Below are 24,513 nucleotides of genomic sequence, written 5' to 3'. Positions count from 1 at the left end.
AAATGTACAACAATAAGAATAGACCGACGAGTATGGAGCAACACTGCTTCGCGATCTTTCGCCACAAACGTCTGATCTGAAGGAAAGATGTCCTATAAACGTCAGACTTGAAATACGAATTTCTACTGACAGATGGAAATCTCGTTTAGAAGCATGTTGGCGCTGTAATACGAAAATCTGAAACTGAAACAAGTATGGGAAACGCCTAAACGTTATATCGAACCGAAGTCGTTCAGGCTTAGACATAAACGCGTTACAATCACGAAACCAAATTCTCAACATTTTACTATTTATTTTGCCTTGAAATTAATTTTCTGGCGAATGTGCGTGTGCAGGACGATACACAACTGGCAGCAGAAGTTCCGTGGACAACGGTGGCGACGCGAGCGAATGTTACGACGTGCCACCACGAGCTGTCCCCGTGATTCCATCGCCAGCGAGCAGTCCAAGTCCGGCACCCTCGTGCTACGACATCCCCAGGCCACCTACCTCCTGCACGCCGAATTCGAACTGCTCTGGAGGATCCGGCGTGACGCCTCTCGATTGCTACGACGTGCCCAGACCATTGCAACCCCTTACCCCTAGCAGCTCGGCCTCCAGCCTCACCAACGATGGATCCCTCAGCGGATCGAATCGGTACGTGATCTCTAGAGGATATACGATGGCTAGACAAGCGGATCTTTTATTTTATCGCTGTCTAACAGGATTAGCGTCTGATAGTATAGGGCGATCGTTTGGTAAATGATGATTCGGTTAACTCCTCAGGAAGGAATTTCTCTTCTAGTTATCAGTGAGGATCACTCCATTGAGGTGTGATCATTTTAATTTTTTTTTTTTTTTTTTTGTAGTAAAAGCTTAGCGATGGTAGTGAAAGTAGATGCACGATATCTTTTGCAAGATGTTTTGTTTCGTTGTTGTTCGATGGGATGTACGTCTCATTGGAGATTTAGAGGGATCGTTTGTTAAGGCGACGTTTCGGTTAATCCGTTGACACGTAAATTTTTCATCTATTTGTGGATAGGAAAAAATAATTGAATTTTTTCTTGAGAACGAAAATACATGCATAATAATATCTTTTGTAAGATAATGTCGTACATGATATCGTAATCGTAACTGGAATCCATGAAGTTTCTTCATTGGATAAAATAATCAGCTAAAGTGAGAAGAATATGGATATGTTACTTTTCATTTTTTTTCAATACTGAGTAATAGTAATGCGTGCATTTCTATGTATTTGCAAGGGAAACATGCACTAAAGCTTAAGGTTAGTTTTATTAAAAATAAATACACATTTGCAGATTAGTCGGTTAATAAGTTATTAGATTACAATGGCTTGCATATTTGAAAGACAAGGAGTATTTTACTACATGGTGACACATATATAAAACGTTAAAAACTGGTTATTTTAATATTCTTCTTTTTATTCTTTTCCTGTCTCTTTTATAAAAGAGAATAAGAAGCCTTTTTGTGCTCGTAGAAGATTAAAAGATATCTAATTAAATTCTGCTGCTATTAATTCTCCGCGAGAAAGTGAAAAAACATTTAATCAACGTAGTCTAGCTTAATATAACAGTAAATTAACGTGAAATTTATTATTAGAAAATCCCTCGGAAAAGTGTTCTTTAATAGGAAATTGACCCTATTTCCTCTCTTGTCACTGTTATTTATCATTAAAATCACTGTTTCAGCCAATAATTGCAGGAAAATTTGCATTTAAATAAAACTGAAATCAATGGGGATTATCTGCTTCGTTGTTTAAAACGAATTAAACGCATAATTGTGTATTTCAACGGAGGAGAATAATTATAACGCGCTAACGTTGGAAAATACGAAGTTACAACGGTTAAAATAATTTTTAATTAAAACATAATGTTGTAACGAACTTGAGATTCATCTATGCATAAATTTCTACCATTTTTTGGAATGCAGAGATTTCTTTGAACTCTAAATGCGCTTGTTTCTATACCGCAGAGTGAAAAAGAAATTGACAGGGAAAAACCTCTTGCTCAGAAAAGAAATCAAATTTCCAATATGTTCCCTTCGCTTGGAAAAAATGTCGTTGTTTAATAAGCGTGAATTTTAATTTGTATACTCTGTCGATTAAAGTTCTGTTTAGTTTTCCTAGCGTATGTTATTCGATATACGAACTCGAATGAAAAGAATTCACTGAAATATTTCAAAAATCTCACTCTACTTGCTATTCTTTTTTTCGCAAACTGAATAGAAATAAAAATCAAGTTTCGCGTTCCTTCAACGTATATGATAATAATATATAAAATTAATAATATAATTTATATGGCACAAAGACTTATCGATATATCAATAATAAATAAATAATCCGAGCAGAATCGTCTATCTTCTAATAAAAACACAATTTTCCTTCGTTATAGATTTAAAAATATCAAAATGACGAGAATATGAAATATAATCGTTAATTATAATTTACAAATAACGGAGAATCATCGTTAGATCACAAATATCATGAGAAATTGTGCAAACATAAACATTCGCTACGGGTCTAAATAAAGAGAACTTATGTACATTGTACAGGTTTCAACAGTGAGTAGCAGACACGAGCCATTATCTTTATATTTAGCATTTTACTTCTTCGCATAACCGTGAACAACGTCCAGAAACCCTAAAATTCTTTACTCGTAGCTAATCCATTCTAATGGAACGTGCACCTTAAATTAAACCGTATCCCTTTCGAGCTTTTGAAGTTTTAGTATTTCGTTAAACCAGGTTTTAGCATTTCCTTTTCGTTACGACAGCTATCTGATGACTATGCCGAGGCATCAACATCGAGTACGTTGAACTTTATACGTTCGCTAGCGTAACGAGACATACAGCTGCTAGGAAGTGATTTATTTCGAGAAGCTCGAGCTTAAATACCGGACCGGTGCCAACAGCGGTCATTCCTACTGCAGTTTCGGAGAAATCGGTTCCATTTACGGTTTAGGAAAAAGAATAGAATGACGCTCGTCATAGTCTCCTTTACGATTTTCAGTTAGAATTTACTTTTTTTTTTCTTTTAGTCGAAAAAATTTTACTTTACACGCTTTGGCACCTGTACAGAATGGAGAAAAAAAAGACATCGATCATTTTCAAGCGATATAATACGTACTGTGTATGTTTATGCATTTATGGGAAACTGAAATGTGTAAAAATATACAGAACGTATATAGCTTGCGAGGAAAAATGTGAAATATTCGAAGTAAAAGACCTAGACGTGATATTTAGAGGGAATAGAAATAAAAATAAAATTTTGTTAATCGTTCAGTGTAGAATGATATACATGTCACATAATATGTTAATGATGTATAAAAATTTATCAGTATATTGAAAATATTTAAATAAATATTGCGAAATTCGCCTGTATTACGCGTTCTTTGTCTAGTAACAACTTTTTATGTACATAAATGGTTTGCACTAATATCGTTTTTGATATTGGCTCCAATACGCAATATTTTTTTAAGACTCACGTACTGTTTCTCAATTTTTTCGCTGATCTCAAACTTTTTTGCCAAATCAGTGATCGTTGGTTTTTAGATAGCTTAAATCGATTTTTATCAGTAGAAAATTATCTTTTTAATTCAGCGAGACTTTAACTGGTCTAGGACTTGGATTCTATTATGAAAATTATTTCTTTCGTAATAGATCATATAACAAATAAAACATATCTTTAAGGAACTACTTTGCCAACACTGAAATTTGTCTTACTAAAAAGTTCAAATTTAAGACGATTAATCCCTTTTTATCCACCCTTGGATTATAGAAATATAGAACCAAATTTTACAAATTTCCCTTTGTTAAAAGCAATGCCAGATTGTTTAAACAGATATAATTGTAATTTCTGGCTGTAAACTGTCAACAATAAATATTGCTCTTAATTAATAGCATCTAGTAATAAAAGAAGTGAGAAAAATAAAACTCTATGACCTAAAATTAATATTCGAGCAGAAATAACTTTCTCGTTACCTTCTTCTCTTCTTTCTTTTTTCTTTTTTTTTTTTTTTTGTTTTTACATAACTGTGGTTCTGTCATTATTCCATGAAAAAGTTGTACTTTTCAATGTCTTCCAACTTTCGTAATCGTTCGACTTTACTGATAACATCAATTGTATTTAATCACTTAATAGCACGAAGTACTTAGGATAACAGGCTTCTTACTTCTGGAACTATTCCTTTGGAACTATTATTTCTATTCTACATCCCTTTCGTTGCCACTGATTAATAGTACTCGATGGGAGTGTGGCCCCTAATGGCTAAATGAATAGGAAACTGAAACGAGTTGAAACCAAATGGAAATACGCTTTAGATGGCTCTTGAAATGGCTAGGTTTTCAGCGATAAAATTCAGGCTAGTTCTTTTTCTTTGTTTCTGTGAAAAATTAGAACAGCGGCCGACAAAACAGAGACGAGAAATTTTACGCTCGAATGAATACACACGGTGTTGCATTAGCGTAAAATGTTTTACGAGGAATTTATCGTACAACGGTTGGTTAAGAATTGAAAACGATCCTAAAATCTGAAATTTTATCGCAGGTATAAATTCTTTCCACGCTAACGTATTAAATATAACGATTTTAAAAACGTTTCGCTTTGTCTCCGCAAATGATAGAAATTACGCTCAATGAAAAGTTGTAGAAACTCGCTACGCTAATGGAAAATCTACGCGTCAAGTTAAAACTCGGGAAACTTTCCTGAAATTTGATTCGATAAACTTTTAATAACGAATTAAAGTTAATTACAACGAAACGAAACTAATAACAAACTTGTTTCCTCCGACGTTTCAATTCGAATCTTCAAACACTTGCGTCTAGATATGTTCGTAAATCTCACATTCATGAACGTACTATATTTAGAGCAAAGATTGAATATGCTCTTGAAAATTCGTTAGAAACCTATTAAGAATTTCTCTCATAAATAGGTTAATTACGCTGGAACTTCGATTATCCGAACCAATTATGACACTCGCTGTTAAGATAATCGAATAACACTGTTTTCATTTATTGCGAGTTACTTTATAAATATCGATATCATAAACGGATTCATTGTATTAATATTAAACAGAACAGAAAATCCTCGATCACAATGTGACAATTTCTTTCGCTTCTTTTTTCCTGCTTTACGATATTTTCTAAAAAAGAGGACCGGCCCATTGATCGATCGTTTCATTAATTCACATCCTGTTAATCGAGACTCCAGTGTATCACGTTTTGTCCAAGATCTATAGAAGATCTATCGTTGTTGAGAATTATGCATCTTAATTGCCGAAATAAAAGTAAAGGAACACTAAGGTTACGCTTAGAATTCGTATTAAAATAATTTTAGATTTATTTAATAAACGATGTACAGGATCTTCGTCGATATACATTTGCACGCGTCTCAGCACTTTCTTTGTCTTACCATCTTCCACGCCACACTGCCAACGGAACAGTTACATTCATGTGTTTCGAGACGTCGCGCACACATATACTCCCACACACTCATATTCACATACGTGTGCCACTACTACGCGGCCAATCTAGTCCAGCACACAAAATTATACATATCACAATAATCGTAATGTCCAAGTTCTAATTAGCGAACGAATCATAATTCATACTGCTAAATCGTATTTACGAACGAAGACTGTATACACGGATTATACTGACAAAACGTTTGCCTCGTTTCAGATCCAGCCTGGCTGCTCAGGATTACGATGTACCTCGATCGCGTCTTCCAGCATCCTCTTTACCGTCCCGACACAACACGCCCGTGCCGAAAACGCCGACACCTCCACCTCCGCCGCAAACGCAGCAGATCTACGACGTTCCAGTTAGCAAGGAGCTTCCCCTGGAGTTGGACTCCGCTTTGGAAGGTCTGCAAAGGCTGCAGAGCGAGGCATCCGCAGCGATAGCCAGGTTACTCGGTTTCGTGAGCCCCACATGGAGAACGCCTCAACGATTAGACGCCACCCTAATGGATCTTAGGCTTGCTGCGCTCAGGCTGAGAACGTCTTTGCACGATCTGGCTGAATTTGCCGAAGGTAATTCTCACTTTGCTGAAATATAGACATATTGTACGGAATTTTCATAAATTCGTTATTATTTGTTTGACACGAGGAAGATATATTCGGTTCCCCTTCGACGTGAATTGAAAATCTGATGATCGGAGAAGAAAAATATCTAGTCGTTGTCTTAATTCTTAACAAGATCCATTCATTCGTTTGGTCTCTCACGGGAGTTTGTTTTCATTACGTGCATTCCATTGTATATATACGTATCAATTTTGAATTTTCATATTATTATCAGAATCTAAGGAAGAATAGGTGAATTGTACTTCTATTAATTTCAACTTTCTATTAATTTTTTTTTACCAAATGGTTCAGTAAATTAGATTAACAAATGGTTCGAAGAATACAGTCTCCTGTACAATGGACATAAGATACGAATATGAAACATGCATGTGCCTTTGAAGAAATATACAAAGTATACAAAATATATGAAACACACGAAGCGAGTAGTTGAAACCTAGAGTTTCTACCTAGAGTTCGTCAATTGTTCAAGGTATGTTTAAACGTTTGAGACTGCGCAGGTTAACATGATATTTTTAATCGACTGAAAACAAACAAATAGCCTTCAGTTCTGAAATAGTAGGTTCGACCTATTTTTAAGTAAGGAAATCACATTATGTACAACTATTGTAGTACCAGTCTGCAATCTTAACGTCGTCTCAACATCATCGCCCACGCAACAATCGCAATTACGATCAACATCCATCAAAAGGAAAACGCTCCCCATTTCTAATTGCACTTGCAAACCCATCGACCGCCGCAAATCCACGATGCACGCATTGACGACGACAGAAAATTCCTCTCCCCATGCTCGAATTAGTTTCACGAAGAGCGGAGCGAATCTCGAGGCGGAGTGGCTGTCGACGTGGAACAATTGGTCCGCGTCGAATCAACGAAGCCACGCCGGAAAGGATTCTCCCAAGAGACTTGCCGTGATTTCTCTACACACATAATTTTTGTATTCTTGCGCAGGCACGCTGGGGAATGCGGGCAAAGCACCGGACAAAGGGTTGGCTTCGAAGCTACGACCCCTGGTCAAGGCTCTCCGCGATTCTGACAAGCTCGTGCAGGAAGCCGCGTCCGAACTGGACGCGATGGAATGGGACGCGGGTAAACTGTGTCGCGGGGGTGGTGATACCCCGACACCTACAAACGGGCCACCTTCCTCGCTGTTGCCGCCGGTGCAACCGGATCCACTCGATCAGCTGATCGCGTGCGCTCAGGCACTCACGGAAGACGTTCGTCAGGTCGCAAGTTTCATTCAGGTGAGCATCGAGTAGAAACGAAATTACGATCTCTCTGGTTGGTGGAATCGGGAAAAAAGAAGACACTCGCGACGCGAGAAAGCACGCAGGATTAGCCATTTGAGCGTCTAATTGGTTAACTGGTATAATTGGTTCGATACGTCGTACACAGGGTGTTTCAGTTTTGTCTCGCCAAACGATATCGGTGTATATTGTATGATTGAAAATAAGAAAATGATGTTGTATAAAGAGAGGGTTGTAAATATTTTATTACAAACTTCTAACAAGAATAGCGAAATTATAGATGACTGGATCATCGTTCGATCGATTGGTCATGTTTACCGAGGTTCTTGTTCGAAGTGCAGTCCGTTCTCGTGAATACAAAATTCACGTCGTTTCCACGTAGAATCAAAAGAGGAACCAGTCGTTTATGATTTGCGTATCTTACTTACAAGGCATTTACGAACTTTGTTCATGTAACATCTTTCTCTCGTTTTTAATCGTACGATACGCCGACACCGTTCTCATCTTTTCATAGACGCGTATGAAAATTCGGGAACTTCAGTACCATCGAGGAAAATATGGTGAAGACTGAGGATCATAGTGGTGTATGACGGTCCATTGATATTTTTCATAATATAGCGTCTATTATTATTACAATATTTATTATATTTTGCTAAGTCATGAAAAATATCGCGGAAAAAGTAACGCTTGTAACTTGATTATAAATCTGAAAGAATAACATTTTTAAGAGTGGAACTACGTTATATCTAAATTCTCCAAATTTTGACTTACACTTTCTCGAGCCCCTAGAAACTTGAATTCGTACGATCTTTCGTTTGATGGATGAGACTAAGTCTTAATAGAAAATTCTGTATTTTTCTAAACATAAAAACGCATTATTTAGGCAAATTTTTCAAATCTTACGAGTTCTATCTGGTAGCTGCAAAAATTTCAATCATTTTCTCGCGCTACGCTACGCTATTTGTCAATTATGAGATCACTCTTCCCACTTCTTATCAATTTGTTATTCCATTTTTATAATAAACTTACTAATTTACTCGGTAGAAAACATATCATCATCAAATATTGCATTGCACAAACACATACGCTAAAAATTTATTAATTGACATTCCACAGAAATGTCCAGTAACCAAATTCCTTCCCCTTTTCTTCTAACAGCCTCTTCTCCGATTTCAATTTCATTGCAACGACAATTATTTTTCCCATCATATTCTAATTCATAATCCTACGTTTCATCGCACAAGATAATTCTAACTACTTTCAAATCACACGTACAGTCTTATCATCGTTTCTCATCCCTAAACAAACCGAGCTCGTAATCGAATTCCTTAAAATAATCGAACCTGTAAAATTTGTCTAAAACAGGGCAACTCGACCCTGCTCTTCAAACGGTCGTCGATCATTTCAACCGGTAGCAGCAACAACAGCGGCGCCGGCGAGGATTACGATTACGTAAATCTTGACTCGAGGGAGGTAGTCGCGAAGCAACGCGAGGAAGTGAGGGCAACGCTGCCACAGGAACTACGTAGTAATTACGATCTCCTGGTGTCCGAGTCGGACAATGCCACGATTCAAATGCCACCCACGACACCGACACCCATGGATCCCAACGACAAACAATTGCTGGCTTTCTATGCCGCCCAGGTGATCACACATGGCAATCACCTGACTCACGCCATTGACGCCTTCATGCAGACAGTCGAGCATAACCAACCACCAAAGGCGAGTACCGTAAACCTGGAAATCTAAATGGCCATTGTCCTTCGGATGAACCATGAGCCAAGAAAATATGCCATGGAAAAATAAGGCCTCGTGGAGTATTATTACTGAGATAACTTTACAATATTCGAAGTATTTTGATTAAGGGTATCTCAAGTTAGAATTTAAGATTCGAAGACAGAGATTGTGGAGCGATAGAAGCATTGAGAAGTTCCATTTTACGGGATAAAACAGGATTAATTGGTAATAAGGGATAACAAAATGAAAAGTCAAATTTAAGAGTATGATTTTTAATTCGGAGAATCTTTGTAGTAGGAAAAGTAGAATTTCTTTCTACTATAAAGTATTGTAGTTTTAATTGAGGGTATATTTCAATTTGAAATCGATGAACGATAAAATGGGAAATTAGGTTCAAGGGAGTACGAGAAAATAAATAGCGATGAAACAGCGGATAAAAATATGTTATACGTTTGTTTACTGGTATTTAGGCTCCGGTTGGGTCTTACATACATACATACATATCTTTTAGAAATTTCAATTCCACCTAGCTCATCACCTTGTCTTACCTTTTAACTATTAATTACTATTATACTACTATTTATATGTAGAATTGACATGTATGATTACTATTTATATGTAGAAAGAATACAGTACAGTAGAGTTCTTTAATAATTACATATTTTAAAGATGATAAATATTTTACCAACATACGCTATTCGCTAATTCTTTGGATAACATTGCTTCATTGATATTAAACGAGACAAGGGAAAGGAAAACCTATGATTTAAAAATCAAGAAACGTTGTGACCGAGAAAAGAAGTCAAATGATAAAATTAAATTAACAGAAACGTTTTCTATCTTTTAAAAACAGGTGTTCCTAGCGCATGGAAAGTTCGTGGTGCTGAGTGCTCATAGACTGGTGCACATCGGTGACACGGTGCACAGAAACGTGACGAGGAACGACGTGAGAACACGCGTTCTACAGTGCGCGAACGCTCTAAACGAGGCTCTGGGTCAGACCGTGTCGAAGACAAAACAGGCGGCACAATTCTTCCCAAGCGTATCCGCTGTTCAGGAAATGGTCGACAGCGTGGTGGACGTCTCTCACTTGGCCAAGGACTTGAAGGTCGCCATGATTCACGCCGCGCAACAGCCTTGAGCATCCAAAGATCAGATCCTAATCTGTGACACGAAAGAGGGTAAAGGAGAAAAAGAAGAGATATCTTGGATACACGCGAGCTGAGAACTATTTGTTATTTTTCTTTCGAGGAAGAAGTCACGTTACGTGAAATTCACGACGCCTCCATCAAGTTCCTTGGATTGTTTTCTACAATCCTAATGATCAAACAGTTTCTGTTCGCTAGAAACGTAATGCGACAGTAGGATCGATTGGAAGAAGGAAAATAAAAATATATGTCGTAGCGTGTATTCACTGCCGATTTAATAGAAAAGAGCGGCTCACCTGTTAGAATATCGCGATGCTTAATCGTTCAGTCAAACGTAGAGATTTTAACGATGAAGAGAAATTCAAAGTAAATTAAATAAATGATGGTAAAAATTATATATGATTATATGTATAATTATTGATTGATAGATTTGTTTTAACGAACAGCTATAAACAAAGAAATCCGTCTTTTGGCTCGGATGATAGCAAAGTAGATCGTAGATACACGAATTTCTGATTGTTTAATCGACGAGAAAATGAATTTGGACCAGAGAGGAAACGCCAACTTGCTTTTTCGCCCGACTAGAAACGACATCCTTCCCTCTTGAACGCAATAAAGAATTCTCGAGGCCTATCGTTACTTAGAGATACGCAACTGCCAAAGCCACAGGTATATAGAACGTAAGGGAAAAGCTCCTTCGAGACGAGCGTATATTTGTAATGTACTCGAGAATATAGAGAACGTAGACTTTTCTAGGAAACCATGTAACCGTGTCGTTCATTAGCTAGAGGTGTGGAATCAATTAAGCGACGTGTAGAACGTGTTCGAAATAATTCTCGAGACGTCGGTGTATTGTTTGCTTGAAAACGAGGATCATTTCGAACTTGATACGCAGTTGTCGTTGCCAGCGTATTAATCATCGTCCTAGGTGTGTATCATGTGAAGAGAAAACTCTATTAAAATATGAAACATTTTCATTTGGACGCATATTTACAATAGATTATACTGCGATGAAAATATTAATTGGATTGAAATGAAAGGAGACTAAAAATATTGAGAAAATGGAACAAACGCAACAGCCTAATATATACTGCGAGAAAGAGCCACTGATACAAGAAAGGAATTTTCTCTAATCGAGAATACTTTATAACAGCTACATTTATGGCATTAACGTTTATACATAAAATTCGAAGAACGCAAGGAACGCTATCTTTTTAGAGGCCAATTTTGAACGAATTTTATACCATTTTACCGCCATGTCACGACTTTTTCGTGTCAGGCCTTTTTACGGGCTCTTCCAGCAGCATTATTCGATCAATCGTAAACACACACTGATGATAACAAAAAGAAATTGCATCGGATTTGCAGACTGTTTATAATCATTCCAATAACCTAATTCGATTACAAAGCGTGTTCCCTTTACAGGAGCGATGCAGAAACAATAACTTGGAAACAGTACGAAACGATACGCCTTATACACGGTCATTTTATCGATTATCATAGGCCGACGACGCTCCTACCGATTATAAAACTTTCATCATAGCAATCGAATCGTTCCCTTATCGTAGAAATTAGTTTTAGAGGCATAGGGCGTAGGGATTAAATAATTTTTATAATCGGCAGGACTGCTTCTTTTGTTAAAAGATAATATAGATTTATGAAAACTATGAACAACGTCTATATCTGATTTTGCTGAATTTGTTTTTAAATTTAATAAATTGTACTAATTATTTTCTCCGATTAACCGTGAAAAACTACATTCTTAGGTATTACGAAAGGTAATCGACAACCGCACATTTGTGTCGCAGCTTTAAGATCGATTGTATCATTCAAAACATGTATTTACTTTCCGCCTTTCGAGACGCAGCCTTTTTGTCTTTCTCCTTTTGTACAGGGGGAAAAAGAAAACGGAAGATCGTTCGAGCGAGAAATCGAAAAGTCGAAAAAGAGAAAAGAAATTAAGGCGATCATCCGGCACTTACGATTAGGGAGTATTCACCACGATATAGCTTATAGTTTATTTTTTAGAGATTATATAATCGGAGCATATCGCGTGAACATGAACCTCGTTTACGAGACTTGTATTATAATTTATTGGTGGAACGTTTTTGTAAGATAAAACGCATTTTTCAGGCAGTTAGAGTTTACTGTATATTTAGAATTTATACATAGGCGATATATCAATAGGTGCTTGTCACATTCTCATTAAAAATCGTATTCCGATTGATCGTGACGTACTATTAAGTGAAATGAATTTTTTTTTTCTCTTTACATCGAACAGAAAAAAAGAATGTGAAACGCACAGATTACACAATTGCCTTTATCGTTTCGCGTCATTTCGTTTGATCGTACATCGTACCTGGAATTTTCTTTACACCGAAACAATATTACAATCGGAAACTGTTCTTAAGATTATGGAAGGTTTTATCAATGGAGTCTTTGTCAGCGAAGACTTTCGGTTAAACATTAAATATTGATGATTCATTGATTACCGTTACGTTAACTTTAATATTGCATAAATTATATATATATATATATAATCGATCGATTATGAAATTGGAAAATTAATCGACGTATCGGATTAGCATGTCCTTCGAACTGAATCAATTATGTTACTTTAAGGACATTTACTGTGTACATAAGTATATTTATATATATATACATATATATGTATATTATAATTATTCCTATTACAATGTATACACAAATACAATAATGTACCAACGCAGCAGTGACAAAGAAAAGAACAAAATATTTAAAAATCGTGCAATCGTCAAACGTTAATTTTTAAGCATAAAATCATACTCGTGGAAATGCATCAAGTATTTACAAACAGCAGGGATAATTAAAATCGTTTCACGTAACGCAGATATAAAGATGGAATGACGAGCATAAATATTTAAAAAGTGTTCTCCTTTAAAAAGTTGGTATCATCTTGCACTTAATTTGCTTGGTGAAATCTGGGTGATAATTTTGTATACTGGCGCGTTACTTGTATATTATAGTTTCAATGGTTCAATAAAGATTAATTGAATACACAGGTAGAAAGTGATAAAACCTTCATTGTCATCTCTGCTTATCATCTTTATTATTATATTAAGAGTCGTAGGTCTTAAATAACACAATATATTGATTAACTACACGCAGTGATACATTTGTTAGAAACTTTTTAACTTAATCCGCATTGAACATACGTTACATGCATTAGTTTCATCTCTCTCCTATCTGCTGTATAATTATTAACAAGTACACCCCTTTTTTAGCGGTATATAAAACATTTCATATGTCTCAGGTAAGGCTTGAATGAACACTAATATTCTAAGTATTTGCAAAATTTTCATAATGATAATATGTCAAACATTCAAGCCATGATGCTTGACTCGTGATTATTTCGTGCACTTTTCATGGAAATCTATTTATGAAAAATATTATATGTATTCATATGTATGATACTGATTTGAATTCAAACAGTACTGAATTAATGACGTGTGGAATCAGTTATGACTTATAGGTAAACATCCCAATTTGACTATGAACGATCACAGCATCTGCCAGTATGTATGTGTGTATTACCATCTTTGTTTGTTTTTTCTTTTGCTGCATTCTTTTCCAAATAAAAGCTACTAAGATCGCGTTTCATAGCATAAGCATCTTCTCCGTCAGCATAATATTTTGGTTCAACTTCTGATACTTCAAATTGCAAACTGCTTGTGTATAAATTCAAAGCTGCCCGATTACTTCTACGAACATGTAGAGAAACATATTTTGCACCAAAACATTCAACCATTGCCCTGGAAGCTTGATTCATAAGCTTCTGTGCAATACCAAGTCTTCTATGTGACCTTTTTACTGCCAAACTAGTAATGTGTCCATGTGGATTATCTTCGCAATCTTCTTCCATTTTAGCAAGGACATAGCCTACTATCCTGCCTTTTTCATCTTCTGCCACATAACTCAACTGTGGCCACGAAAGAGCGTGGTATAAATAATATTTCATTTGATAATTTTCTGGCAAGCATTGTAAATTGCAATGCTGTATATTTAATAAATCATCTGTCGTAGCACAGCGTATATTTATAGACATTTTGATAAATTAAAATATTATAGATATATAAATAAAAGACAATTCTGCTTTGGTCAATTTTCTTCTTTTGATGATCTTTCTCTTTCTAATAATCTTCTTGTCTCAAATATAAAAACGTGTCCTTAATCTTTGCGAATTTTTTTCATGCGAGATCTACCATTCTTTAAGTCATTTACAGGAGAGGATTCACTCATTCCACCCAATAATTCCCGGACAAACCTGAACCTTGAAAGGAAAAACTTCCAAACTAAATACCAACCTAAAAAAGACAGACAAAAGATGCATGTAAAGAAGAGATCCTATAAAAATCACAGATCGAATTTGGATACACTATATAAATACATAGTATGATGAAAATATAATTCACACAACAAACAATGTACGACATAACTACAGTAAATACCTTGTCGATAGTATACATTATAGGGGAAAGATACAAAACAAAAGAAATTTTAACTGTTCGAAACCTAGAATAGCCGTCGAAATTGCACATACACGTGACGATAAAGGTTAAGTATATAGTCAAACTCTCCTACTATATTTTCGACTTTGAAACTATACTACTCGACAGGCCAGATAACAATGTTTCGAAACACTCTGTAGCGCAGCAATAACGAAACGTTACTATCTATCGTTCTTACCCAGCAGCACCAGGCCAAATACTATGAGTAGACTCGATATCACGGAGAAGGCTGCTAGAACGATTTCCTGCATTATTAATTCCGTACCCCGATTATGAATATAGTAACGGACTTCCTAAAACGACACACACGGGAACTGTGTCATAACCTCTTCCTTTCTTGCTCTCTTAGCAAGAATATTAAATTCACCAAATATAAAAACACGAACGACGGATTTAGCACCATGAAATAAAGATTTTATCTACGTTTTTCCGTTCAATTGTAATACGCCATTTTGAATCGATGACGGAATAGTATATGTACAGGTTATGAATTCTTCCCCCTCCAATTGTATACATAAATTATTCATCGTTATTTAGCGAAACGTGTAATCTTTCAAGGATATATTACATCACTTACCAAAGTCCAATAGATTGTATTTTGTGCATTAGTCGGCATCACACGCGTGAAAATCGCAAATAGTCGCAATTGACTAGCGACTTTTGAATAGTCTACGACTAAAGCCGACAGGAAACAGTCGAAACCCGCGATGGTTAGTGCGCAATCGCATCGTTCCCGGAAGAACCTATCAGAGCGGTTTCGTTCCCACTTTTCAAAATTAGGAGCCTATTCTGATTATTATAACATGTCAACATAGGAAAAAAATTAAAACCTTATAAAATATGGGATGTTCTATACCTAAGATGTGCAGTATGTTTATTACTACTATATTCAAAATACATTAACTGATAAAATATATGAAATGGTCACATTATACAGAGAACTTGAAAACTATAATTAAATTTACAATATTAATATCAGATATACATATATATATATATATATATTCAATTTTCCTCTTCATCAGGTTCTTGTAAATGATCTAATTTAAGTTGTTTTGTTCTATCTATTTTCACACGATGTATTTCTCTATTATTCTTTTTCTTCTTTTTCTGGCCAACAACGTATTCTGGCATAATAATTTTACTACTCCTAAAGATTGGCTTATCATCACTTTCAATGATAACTGGTGTATTGTCTGTTTCATTTGTGTTACTTTCAGGTTTCTTAAATTCAACTTCTGCCATTGATATTTTTTGTTTCTTGCATTTAAACATTATTTTGGGTTGACTCCTCTTAACCAAATCAGATTCATCTGCATCCTTTCCCTCTGATTCTTCTATTTTTTCCACTGATCTTCTTGCTTTCAATTCTTTTAAAAACGATAATGCAGCCCTTCTATTACTTTCCTCAGTCATATCATCATTGGACACATCATCCAGACTGTATTTTTTCCACTTATGAGGATTTTTGTGAAAGTCTGGTATGTTTCTACTGATAGCACGTGGTGCTGGGCCTTCTGGCCGTTTAAAGATACTCTCTTTACCACGAAATCTTCTTGTTTGACTTTTACGGCCAGCTCTCAGGATTTGAGAATAGTTTGATTCGCTGTCAATATCCTGTGTAGATTCTGTAGATTCAGTGACCATTTTATTTTTACTACATTCTTGTTCTGCGTCTGACAATTTATCAAACAATAATTTTTGTCTGTTTGCAAATTCTGCACTACCACCGTGCAAAACAAAATCTCCAGTTGTATGCATTTTTTTATACAGGTTTATATTGTCTGAATAGAAACGTCAAACATGGATATCACGAATATGAGATATATGTATGATGCACTAACACACTGAGATAGGTTAGAACACTCAACAGTTATTTGCTTAAATATTTAAAATCGATAAGATCTTTATATGTCTTCGACAAATTGCTTATAGGTTTATCGTCACTTTATTAATTTCTAATATTTAATAATAACAATAACAATATTGACGTTAAGTAGTTAAACTGCGTTGTATGTACGACGCCATTATATCTCGAAAATGGGTATCGAATTTAAAATCGTATACCGAATATATAAATTTTTAGAACAATAAACAAAGTAATATTTATTTAAAAAATTCAAGATATATTATGAATGGAGACAGAGATTATGATATAATTATTTAATAATAAAATATTTGCGAAATTCATTTTGTAATATTAACAACTTTGTAATAAATTTTACTTTTTATACTCTATATGCAACTGCTATAGAACATGATCTTTAACAAGTACTATATTTTACACTTTTGTACTTCTTACATTTAGAGAAAAAAAGTAAAGCATCGAAAATTGAAAAAATAAGAAAGTATATGTCTTTTTTGTAAAAGAAGTAAAGTTAACATTAATTCCCTACTACAATAAGCAATTTTATACATATACCAAGCTGTACTTAAGCTGTTGTTCAGTATCCATTATCAAGAAAAAGTATGATTTATTAAATTTTACACATATTATAATATTAAAAAATATTGTGTCTTTTTCATTCAATATTTAGATTTTCTTAACGATTTCTTTTACAAATTTATTCTAATTTATCTGTATATAATTCATAAACTTTATCTTCTCAAATTGTTCCATATTTTTAACCAATTTGAAACTTATCTTTCTACAATTTTTCAACTTATTATAAGAAAAGGACTAATATAGTGGCAGTAAAGTTCTTATGTTTATTTTATTTTTACTAAATTTATTATTACACTTGCAAGCTTTATTTGCAGCTATCGATACTTCTTGTTTGGCATTCACAGAGACTTTATATGGGAAACGCACAAAATAAATTGAAAGATTTACCATGTGTATATTCGAAGAAGCAACTACGAATAGTGGTTCAAAATGAATGTAGTCGTTTCTACAACCAATTTGACGCAATCAATCCGAACAAGTAATCAGGTTGCAATATTCCATCGATTTCTAAATAATCATTAACACACAATAGACTCAGCGACACTCGTTAGAGTAACATTTGATCTTACCGTAATTTGAGTACAACGAGTCGCGGCGAATAAAATTTAACCGATCAAATAGCAACACGAAATTTAATGACTAACGTATAATGGTAACGATAGAACACACCTAAGCGGCCATTTATGACATTAGCTCGCGAAAGGCATTAGCTAGTAGTAATTGTTAAACGAATATGACAATTACTATGAAAACGACGAACATCGTTTCAATAATGTCATCTTTCTCGTGTTTTTTATAACGACACGACATTGCCTTTATTAATAAAATTCGATGTTAACAATGGTATATTAATTACAATGTAAATCTAGACACTTGGTATAACTATAGTAATAAGAAATTAATTGACTTAATTACCAATAGACAAATATACGTTGAATGGTCACTTGTTAAAATATGGTATGTAATATTAATTTAGTGAATTGATAAAGAAATTATTTAAGCGTTCAGGTATGTGAACGTAAGATGTGTATATGTATATATAAAGAAAGATAAAAACAGTATCTCTAGATATTTCTGAACTTCTTCATTGTATTGTGTTTTTCAATAAAGTATCATTTCTTCTCCATTCTTCATATCATATTTAACACTCTCTGTAACTTATCTATTAGTGTATAATAGTCCTCTAAATCTTTTTATAAATAGTTAAGATATTTAGAATGAAAAGAATCGATATCATTTAAAGAAATTAACCAACTGTCTAGATTTGAACCGGATGTTAAACGCACCAACTCCAAATTGATTTCCCCCCTTTAATTAAGCTCCAAAATTCTTCGTTGTTAAAGGGACAATTCAGAGTTGTTGATTTCGAACGACGTAATGATTCACTCGAAGTCAGTAATTTCAAAGGTAATGACGATCATGAAAAATGCATCGCTGTTGTTGTTTATAAAAATTTGGTATAAAGCATAGAAAAATTGTTGCAAAAACGAAGCTTGCGTAATTGAACGTCGTATTTACACGGACCAGCCATGGTTCCACGCTCTAACTTACAATTTGAACGCTATATACTCTGAACAGCAATTATGAACACAACGAACGTAGCCGTTAACGTATAACAGGATACAGATAATAGCGACGATGGAAAACTAAAAATACTAAACAGGTTGACTGCCATTTGTACGAAAAATATCTGGTACCCTCTATCTTTATTATTCTAGAAGATACCAGTATATGAATCAATGTAGAAGAGAAATGAGAAATTATAGCAGAAATAGTAGCTCAGCCTGTATAAAATTTTTAGTTTCCGTTATAATAAAATTACAAATACTGTTTAAACATTTTTAGCGAACTTACTTGTAAAAGACGCGTAAAATTTTGTATCAAAGATAACAAAGGACGTTTAAAAATATGTAAGATCAATCTTCTTTCAGTGTTCTTTAAATTGATTGATTTTAAAATGGTACTTGCCAAAGCCATTGCTAGGAGTTTTAAGTTAGTTTCTTTCTTTGCTTTGCTTTACGTCAATTACTTTTACAATTTTGCCAAAAGGTTTATAAATACTTGTTTAAAAAAATAATAATATAATTGTTATTATTTTATAAGAAAGAGTAGATACAAATAATCAATAAAAATGTTCCAATGTACAAAATTCATTACAATATTTTCTCAAAATTAAAATTTACTGTGATTAGACAAGAAGTAAATATCTCTATAAAAAATGTGAAGACAATAAAATATGTAAACTTCAAAACGATTATTTAAAATTGAAAAATATTTGAATCGTTTAAAATCCAGTTTTCTATCCTCAGAAAATATCACTTCGCGAGGAGGAACGTTATATCCGAAAGTATCTATAAACTAGCGGAAAGGGACATTAACAAACGTATAATAATTAGATTTCAGCCTCTTTCAGCTTTCTTGCCATCGTATAGCATCCATTGTTTGCGAAACTAAAATAAAATAAAAAATACTTCACGAAAACGAGAGGAAATTGTAGAATAAACTATATTTTTCAGTAGTATGTAGCGGACGAATGTTAATATCGATTAAACGCAAAACATTGTTATCCTTAGTACCTAAATCAGTATCATAACTCAGTGTCATATCATAATACTGTTGAAACTTCGAAAAATTTTAACGCAAAAGTTTCACGTAATGCTGCAAAGATACGAAAAACGGTAGGAAAGAAATTAGCTTTCGGTGAGAGATTCAAGAATCTGTCAATGTCATCGATTCCTCTTCGTCTTGGCCCCGTATTCAATGTCGTTCAGTCGAAAATACAGGCGAGAACTCGTACGAGACAATTACCGATTCTCGCACAGGTCTTCTGTCCCTGATTTGCACATTCCTTTCTCCTGTTCTTCCGATTGTCTTGGCATTCTTTTTTCCCTGGTTTCGATATTTTGTAGCTTTGGTCCTCGCAGATTCTCGTACCCATCCTTGGAGTACTGATCAACTTGGGTAATGTTCCAGTTACGGAATTTCGGAGCTATGGACAAAGAATATAATAAACCTTTTATAATTATTATAAACATTATATTTATAATTAATTATAAATTAATTCTATACTTGTTATATATTTTTCAATTGAATTCCAATTCCAAAGAATAGATTAAAATTACACAACATGTTTAACAGAAAGTTAGTCGAATCTTCATTTTAGATTTTATTAATGAAACTTTTATTTTACTTTTATTATTGAAAGTAAAGTTACACGTATTTTTAGAAAAAATAAAACCTTTTGTGTCTATTTATCTAAATATAAATTGATTGAGATGGAATATTATATGTACCAACATGCTTCAAAGTAAACGTGACTTTTTATGATGTGAAGTATTGTATAAAGTAGCTTCCAGATGATCAATATTATTATCGATACTTTCTCCAATATTTAAAGTTTTCAACATTGTATTGACAATATATATTGATCGCCTGGAGAGTCTCCTACATATGATGACATTGAGAATCTTAAACATATTAACGATATGTAATGTTGGTCGTCTGAACGCTCCTTTGTGATCGCTACGTTTGTTTATCATTTTATCCGATGATAGGAAATGATATAAATATAACCCAAATAAATTCTGAAATTCACATCTTTGTAGATAAAATTATTAGAAATTATTGGATATTATATTTGGGTATCACTAGCACTAATTATTATCATCCAAACTGTCCAAAAAATTTATGTAGAAAGTATAAATCTATTTACCGTTCTTCTACGTCTCTCATATCTGCTATTATGTTTCGCATCTTCAAGTTTGTTATTTATCCTATATTTTCTAATCGTCATTTTACACTTTGCAAATAGATACGTTAATACACCACAAAAATGAAACTTATTATCGAATATTTCGTATTTATTAAATTTTGCGATATACGAAGATCTTTATTTTATCTTCTTCGACTTTTAGTTGAACATCGCACAAAGAGATAAGAAAATATTCACATAAAACCACACTTAGATGTCAGTATATTACACAAAAGATAGTCGAGAACTAAAATAGGTGATTTGATAAATGAATATGGTATAAATGGGATTTGGGCACTGTTAAATCAATAAACCATGGTCAGATAAAAGAGTACTGTCTGATAATGATCGTGGACATCGTTTTCAGCAACAAGATAAGTACTAACGTCTGATAAAGAAGGTGTGTTTCACTTTCACCTCGAGCGATATAGTTCTTATCGAATCGCGGAAAATTAACAATATACACGTATAACGTGAAAAAACGAGCAGAAATAGTTCTATCAAGTTTGGACAAGAAATATTAATTACTTCTTATCAAACATGATTATTACATAGATCACATCTTTAATGATTGTAAAGAAAGAAACTTACAATCGAAATAAGATATGTATCACTGGTGGTGTAGGAAAAGGGAATATTTTACAAAGTTAAGAAATGCTCGAAAATAAAAGTGATATTAAGATAATCGCAGTATATAATTGTGCTAGTAAACAATTCTATTATATAAAACTTCAGTAACACAGTAATATGTTATACATGTATAAATATTGACAATTTTTTAAATTCTAATTAATTTTACTTGAATCAGACATTACCTAACTATTATATTTTACTCACTACTCTGTCTAAATATCATATTCCATATTATAACAATAAAATTTCTTTCTAGTACCAGATATAATATGTACAAACAGTTATTGTTTAATATATCAGCAAAAATGAAACTTTAGAGATTTAAAACAGAAAAGAAGGAAAGAAGAATTTTAATCTTCTCAACAGGTACTGTTAGATCATGAATAATCAAAAACAGTCTAGATCAGAGTATATAATGTTCAAATGTGTAACCTTATTTTATATGTGTAATATTTACTTAAACATGTTATAGACAGACAATTAAAAAGTAAAGTGTTCATTTTTGAAATTTAGGAAAAAAGGGGGAGAAAAAATAATTAATCTTCTTAAGAGATATTATCGAATCCCAAATAGTCAAAAACAGTTTGGACTAGAATAATTCATTCCTAAGTATCTAAATATGGTGAAAATAAATATCAATTACATATGTATGATCTTATTCCTATCCTTCAAAAAATCAAAACATCTTTTCCCAAAACCACTTTGATCAAAAATTGTTATCACATGAAAATGAATGCTAATGTAACCCAAACAATTATATATCGTTTGGTCCAATGATATATACTAGTTCAGTGCGAAAAAGTGTGAACGTACCCTCTCTTCCTCGTGTTTTACCGTATGTCCCAAAATCCTGGCAACGATATAAGCCGACTCTTCGCTAAAAAAGATTCCGCTCGCCATAGGGCCCTCGATGAACTCTCTGTCAGTCATAAGAAGATATCGGACGCTATACCAAACATCGTCCGAGAGTGCGGCTCTTTTATTGCTAGCGGTTGGTTTGACTCCGTTTCTTTTACACTCGAACATGGCCCATCTGTCTAAAGCTTCGAACAGTATCGATTCTTTGGTCAACCTCAGGGTGTCTCGAGACACCAATTCTTTCACTTCAGTAGAACTCAACTGTTGGAAGTATTCCTGGCAGAAAACCGTCTCCGGATCCGAGTCGATCACGTCCAAACAAGCGAGAAGAAGTCGCGTACAGACTGCGGCTAAGATTTCAACGAGGTTTTAGTTATCGAGGTTCTAATCCTGGAGGAAGGAGAAATGGTAGGAGAAATTAGTAGATATTAGAATTTGTTAAATAATATACTCTCTATGGGCTAACTTTTCTCATCTTGCTGAACAACTTGAGAATTTACTAATGTTTTTTGGAATTATGTTTTCTGGTGAATTAGTGTTGTGCGCAATATTTTTTAGGATGAATTTGTAGAATTTTTTAAGATAAGTTGATTACAAGGAGTGGCAATAGCGGTAGTGTTTACTTTGTGGGTGTGATAGGTCGGTTGTGTTTTAGTAATGTGGCTTCATGGTTAATTCAATTAGTGGCAGTAATGCCACTCGTTTAGCGATATACTTGATGGCATTGAAAGTTTTATTCGTGGAACCATTGTTTGAAAGATTTGTCGCCTTTTTACAAATTCTCGACATACGTATTACGGTCACCAAATTATTAAAAAATATGACGAATTTCAGCGTTAAAAGTTGATGGTTTAATTGGTTGCTCTAGTTATTTAAACAATTATTAACGTAGAATAATGAATAGAATAATAAAATATTGACTAAAGCATTATTTAACGATCGTAGAAATTTCCATACGATTCGAAATTAAAAATTTAAAGATAGCTTGAATTTTTATCGTGTTATGCCAATTGTTACTTTCACCATGGAATTTCCGTTGTAATTTTTCTCGTGCGATTCGAGCGTGTTATTCGAGGAATATTAATCAAGGATTGTCCAAATTCTAAAAAGCCAATTTAGTGACAATACCTATTTCAGCAGCGTCATCACCGGGAGCCGGAGGAGCTGTAGGTGACCAGTTGGGATCCCAGCTTATGTGGTTCGCGTAAAGAGTGAGGCCTTCGTAGATCTCAAGCGCGGAAATCGGAGTTAGGCTCCTTTCGAGAAACTCAACGATCAATCGTACTAATCCTGGACAAAGATACTGATGAGCCGCATGAAGTGTTGATTTAGCCATAGTCACAGTATGGAAATTGATCGTCTCGTCGAGAAGGTATCTGCACAAAGATGAACGTGCTTCGAGTTGGTATGAAAGAAAACAGTTGCCTGAAGATTTGTATCGTTGAATTACAGATTTTAACCATATTTTTCAGCCATGTTTGTTCAGATTTGTACCAATTCCTCCTCTTTTATCCAATAAGAATTTTTAAAATATTAAAGTCTCCTAAACTGCCCTAATCTTTAGTTAATCGTAGGTACTGTTAGGTAAGAAATTATTTTATCAAATACCTTTCGCTTAGATTTGGGCTAATTTGGATGTGACAAGTTCTAAGAGAATTTTTGTCGAAATTTACATCTACTACATCTTTTCCTCGGACGTCGAGCTGTGATCATTCTTCGTTTGCAACGGACTATCAACGGGAATGTAATTAAAATAAGAATCCAAAAGTAAGCGATGGTACCGAGTATCGTCAATGTGTACAGAGACGTTGCCATAATAGCATCGCGATTCTTTCTAAAAATACTCGATTCTCTAATAAAAAGAATTCTTATTTTTACTTATAAAAGAGAGTTAAGATGTTGAACGACGAGAGATATTATTTATCAAATTCTTCTTACTACGTTTCTATGATTTTGATTAAAACGTCGTAAAGGTTATCCTTCTCTAAACCATGTTTTTATAATGATTGATTTCTGTGGAAGATCACCACTTTTGTCTTTAGTCCTCCCCTCTCCCATTGTAAGTTACA

At 34.2% G+C, this 24,513-nt stretch overlaps 4 protein-coding genes across 6 annotated transcripts in view; 1 reads left to right on the top strand and 3 right to left on the bottom strand.

The window, feature by feature from the left end:
* The window catches only part of p130CAS (Serine_rich_CAS and FAT-like_CAS_C domain-containing protein p130CAS), a 162,859-nt gene extending 151,581 nt beyond the window's left edge, over positions 1-11,278 (top strand). The window contains exons 5-9 of the mRNA XM_069114216.1: positions 336-636; positions 5,677-6,029; positions 7,029-7,321; positions 8,690-9,046; positions 9,915-11,278. Of these exons, the coding sequence (XP_068970317.1) occupies positions 336-636; positions 5,677-6,029; positions 7,029-7,321; positions 8,690-9,046; positions 9,915-10,202 (1,592 nt within the window). The 3' untranslated portion in view covers positions 10,203-11,278. The remainder of the gene's footprint in view (positions 1-335; positions 637-5,676; positions 6,030-7,028; positions 7,322-8,689; positions 9,047-9,914) is intronic.
* On the bottom strand, positions 5,721-16,815 carry LOC138180395 (U5 small nuclear ribonucleoprotein TSSC4). The gene is made up of 2 exons (XM_069114230.1): positions 15,334-16,815; positions 5,721-6,044 (listed from the first exon to the last, which is right to left on the bottom strand). Exon 1 carries the CDS (start codon positions 16,515-16,517, stop codon positions 15,762-15,764), a length of 756 nt encoding a protein of 251 aa, XP_068970331.1. The 5' UTR covers positions 16,518-16,815; the 3' UTR covers positions 5,721-6,044; positions 15,334-15,761.
* vnc (GNAT family N-acetyltransferase vnc) lies at positions 13,273-14,420 on the bottom strand. Its single transcript, XM_069114244.1, has one exon. It carries the CDS (start codon positions 14,291-14,293, stop codon positions 13,739-13,741), a length of 555 nt encoding a protein of 184 aa, XP_068970345.1. The 5' UTR covers positions 14,294-14,420; the 3' UTR covers positions 13,273-13,738.
* Positions 16,816-17,141: 326 nt separating the features above from the next.
* Positions 17,142-24,513, bottom strand: part of axed (BTB/POZ domain-containing protein axundead) — a 41,088-nt gene continuing 33,716 nt past the window's right edge. For 2 of the 3 annotated variants that reach the window (XM_069113785.1, XM_069113793.1), the window contains 3 exons: positions 23,573-23,820; positions 22,400-22,794; positions 17,143-20,191 (listed from right to left, as the gene is read on the bottom strand). In XM_069113785.1, coding sequence (XP_068969886.1) covers positions 19,970-20,191; positions 22,400-22,794; positions 23,573-23,820 — 865 coding nt within the window. In that variant the 3' untranslated portion in view covers positions 17,143-19,969. Of the gene's footprint in view, positions 20,192-22,399; positions 22,795-23,572; positions 23,821-24,513 lie in introns of all 3 variants that reach the window. The other variant, XM_069113777.1, reaches the window with a different exon arrangement.

Source organism: Bombus flavifrons, chromosome 1 (genome assembly GCF_040668555.2).
Source record: "Bombus flavifrons isolate JBK064 chromosome 1, iyBomFlav1_principal, whole genome shotgun sequence".
Lineage (NCBI taxonomy): Eukaryota > Metazoa > Arthropoda > Insecta > Hymenoptera > Apidae > Bombus > Bombus flavifrons.
This window is presented reverse-complemented; position numbering and strand designations above follow the sequence as displayed.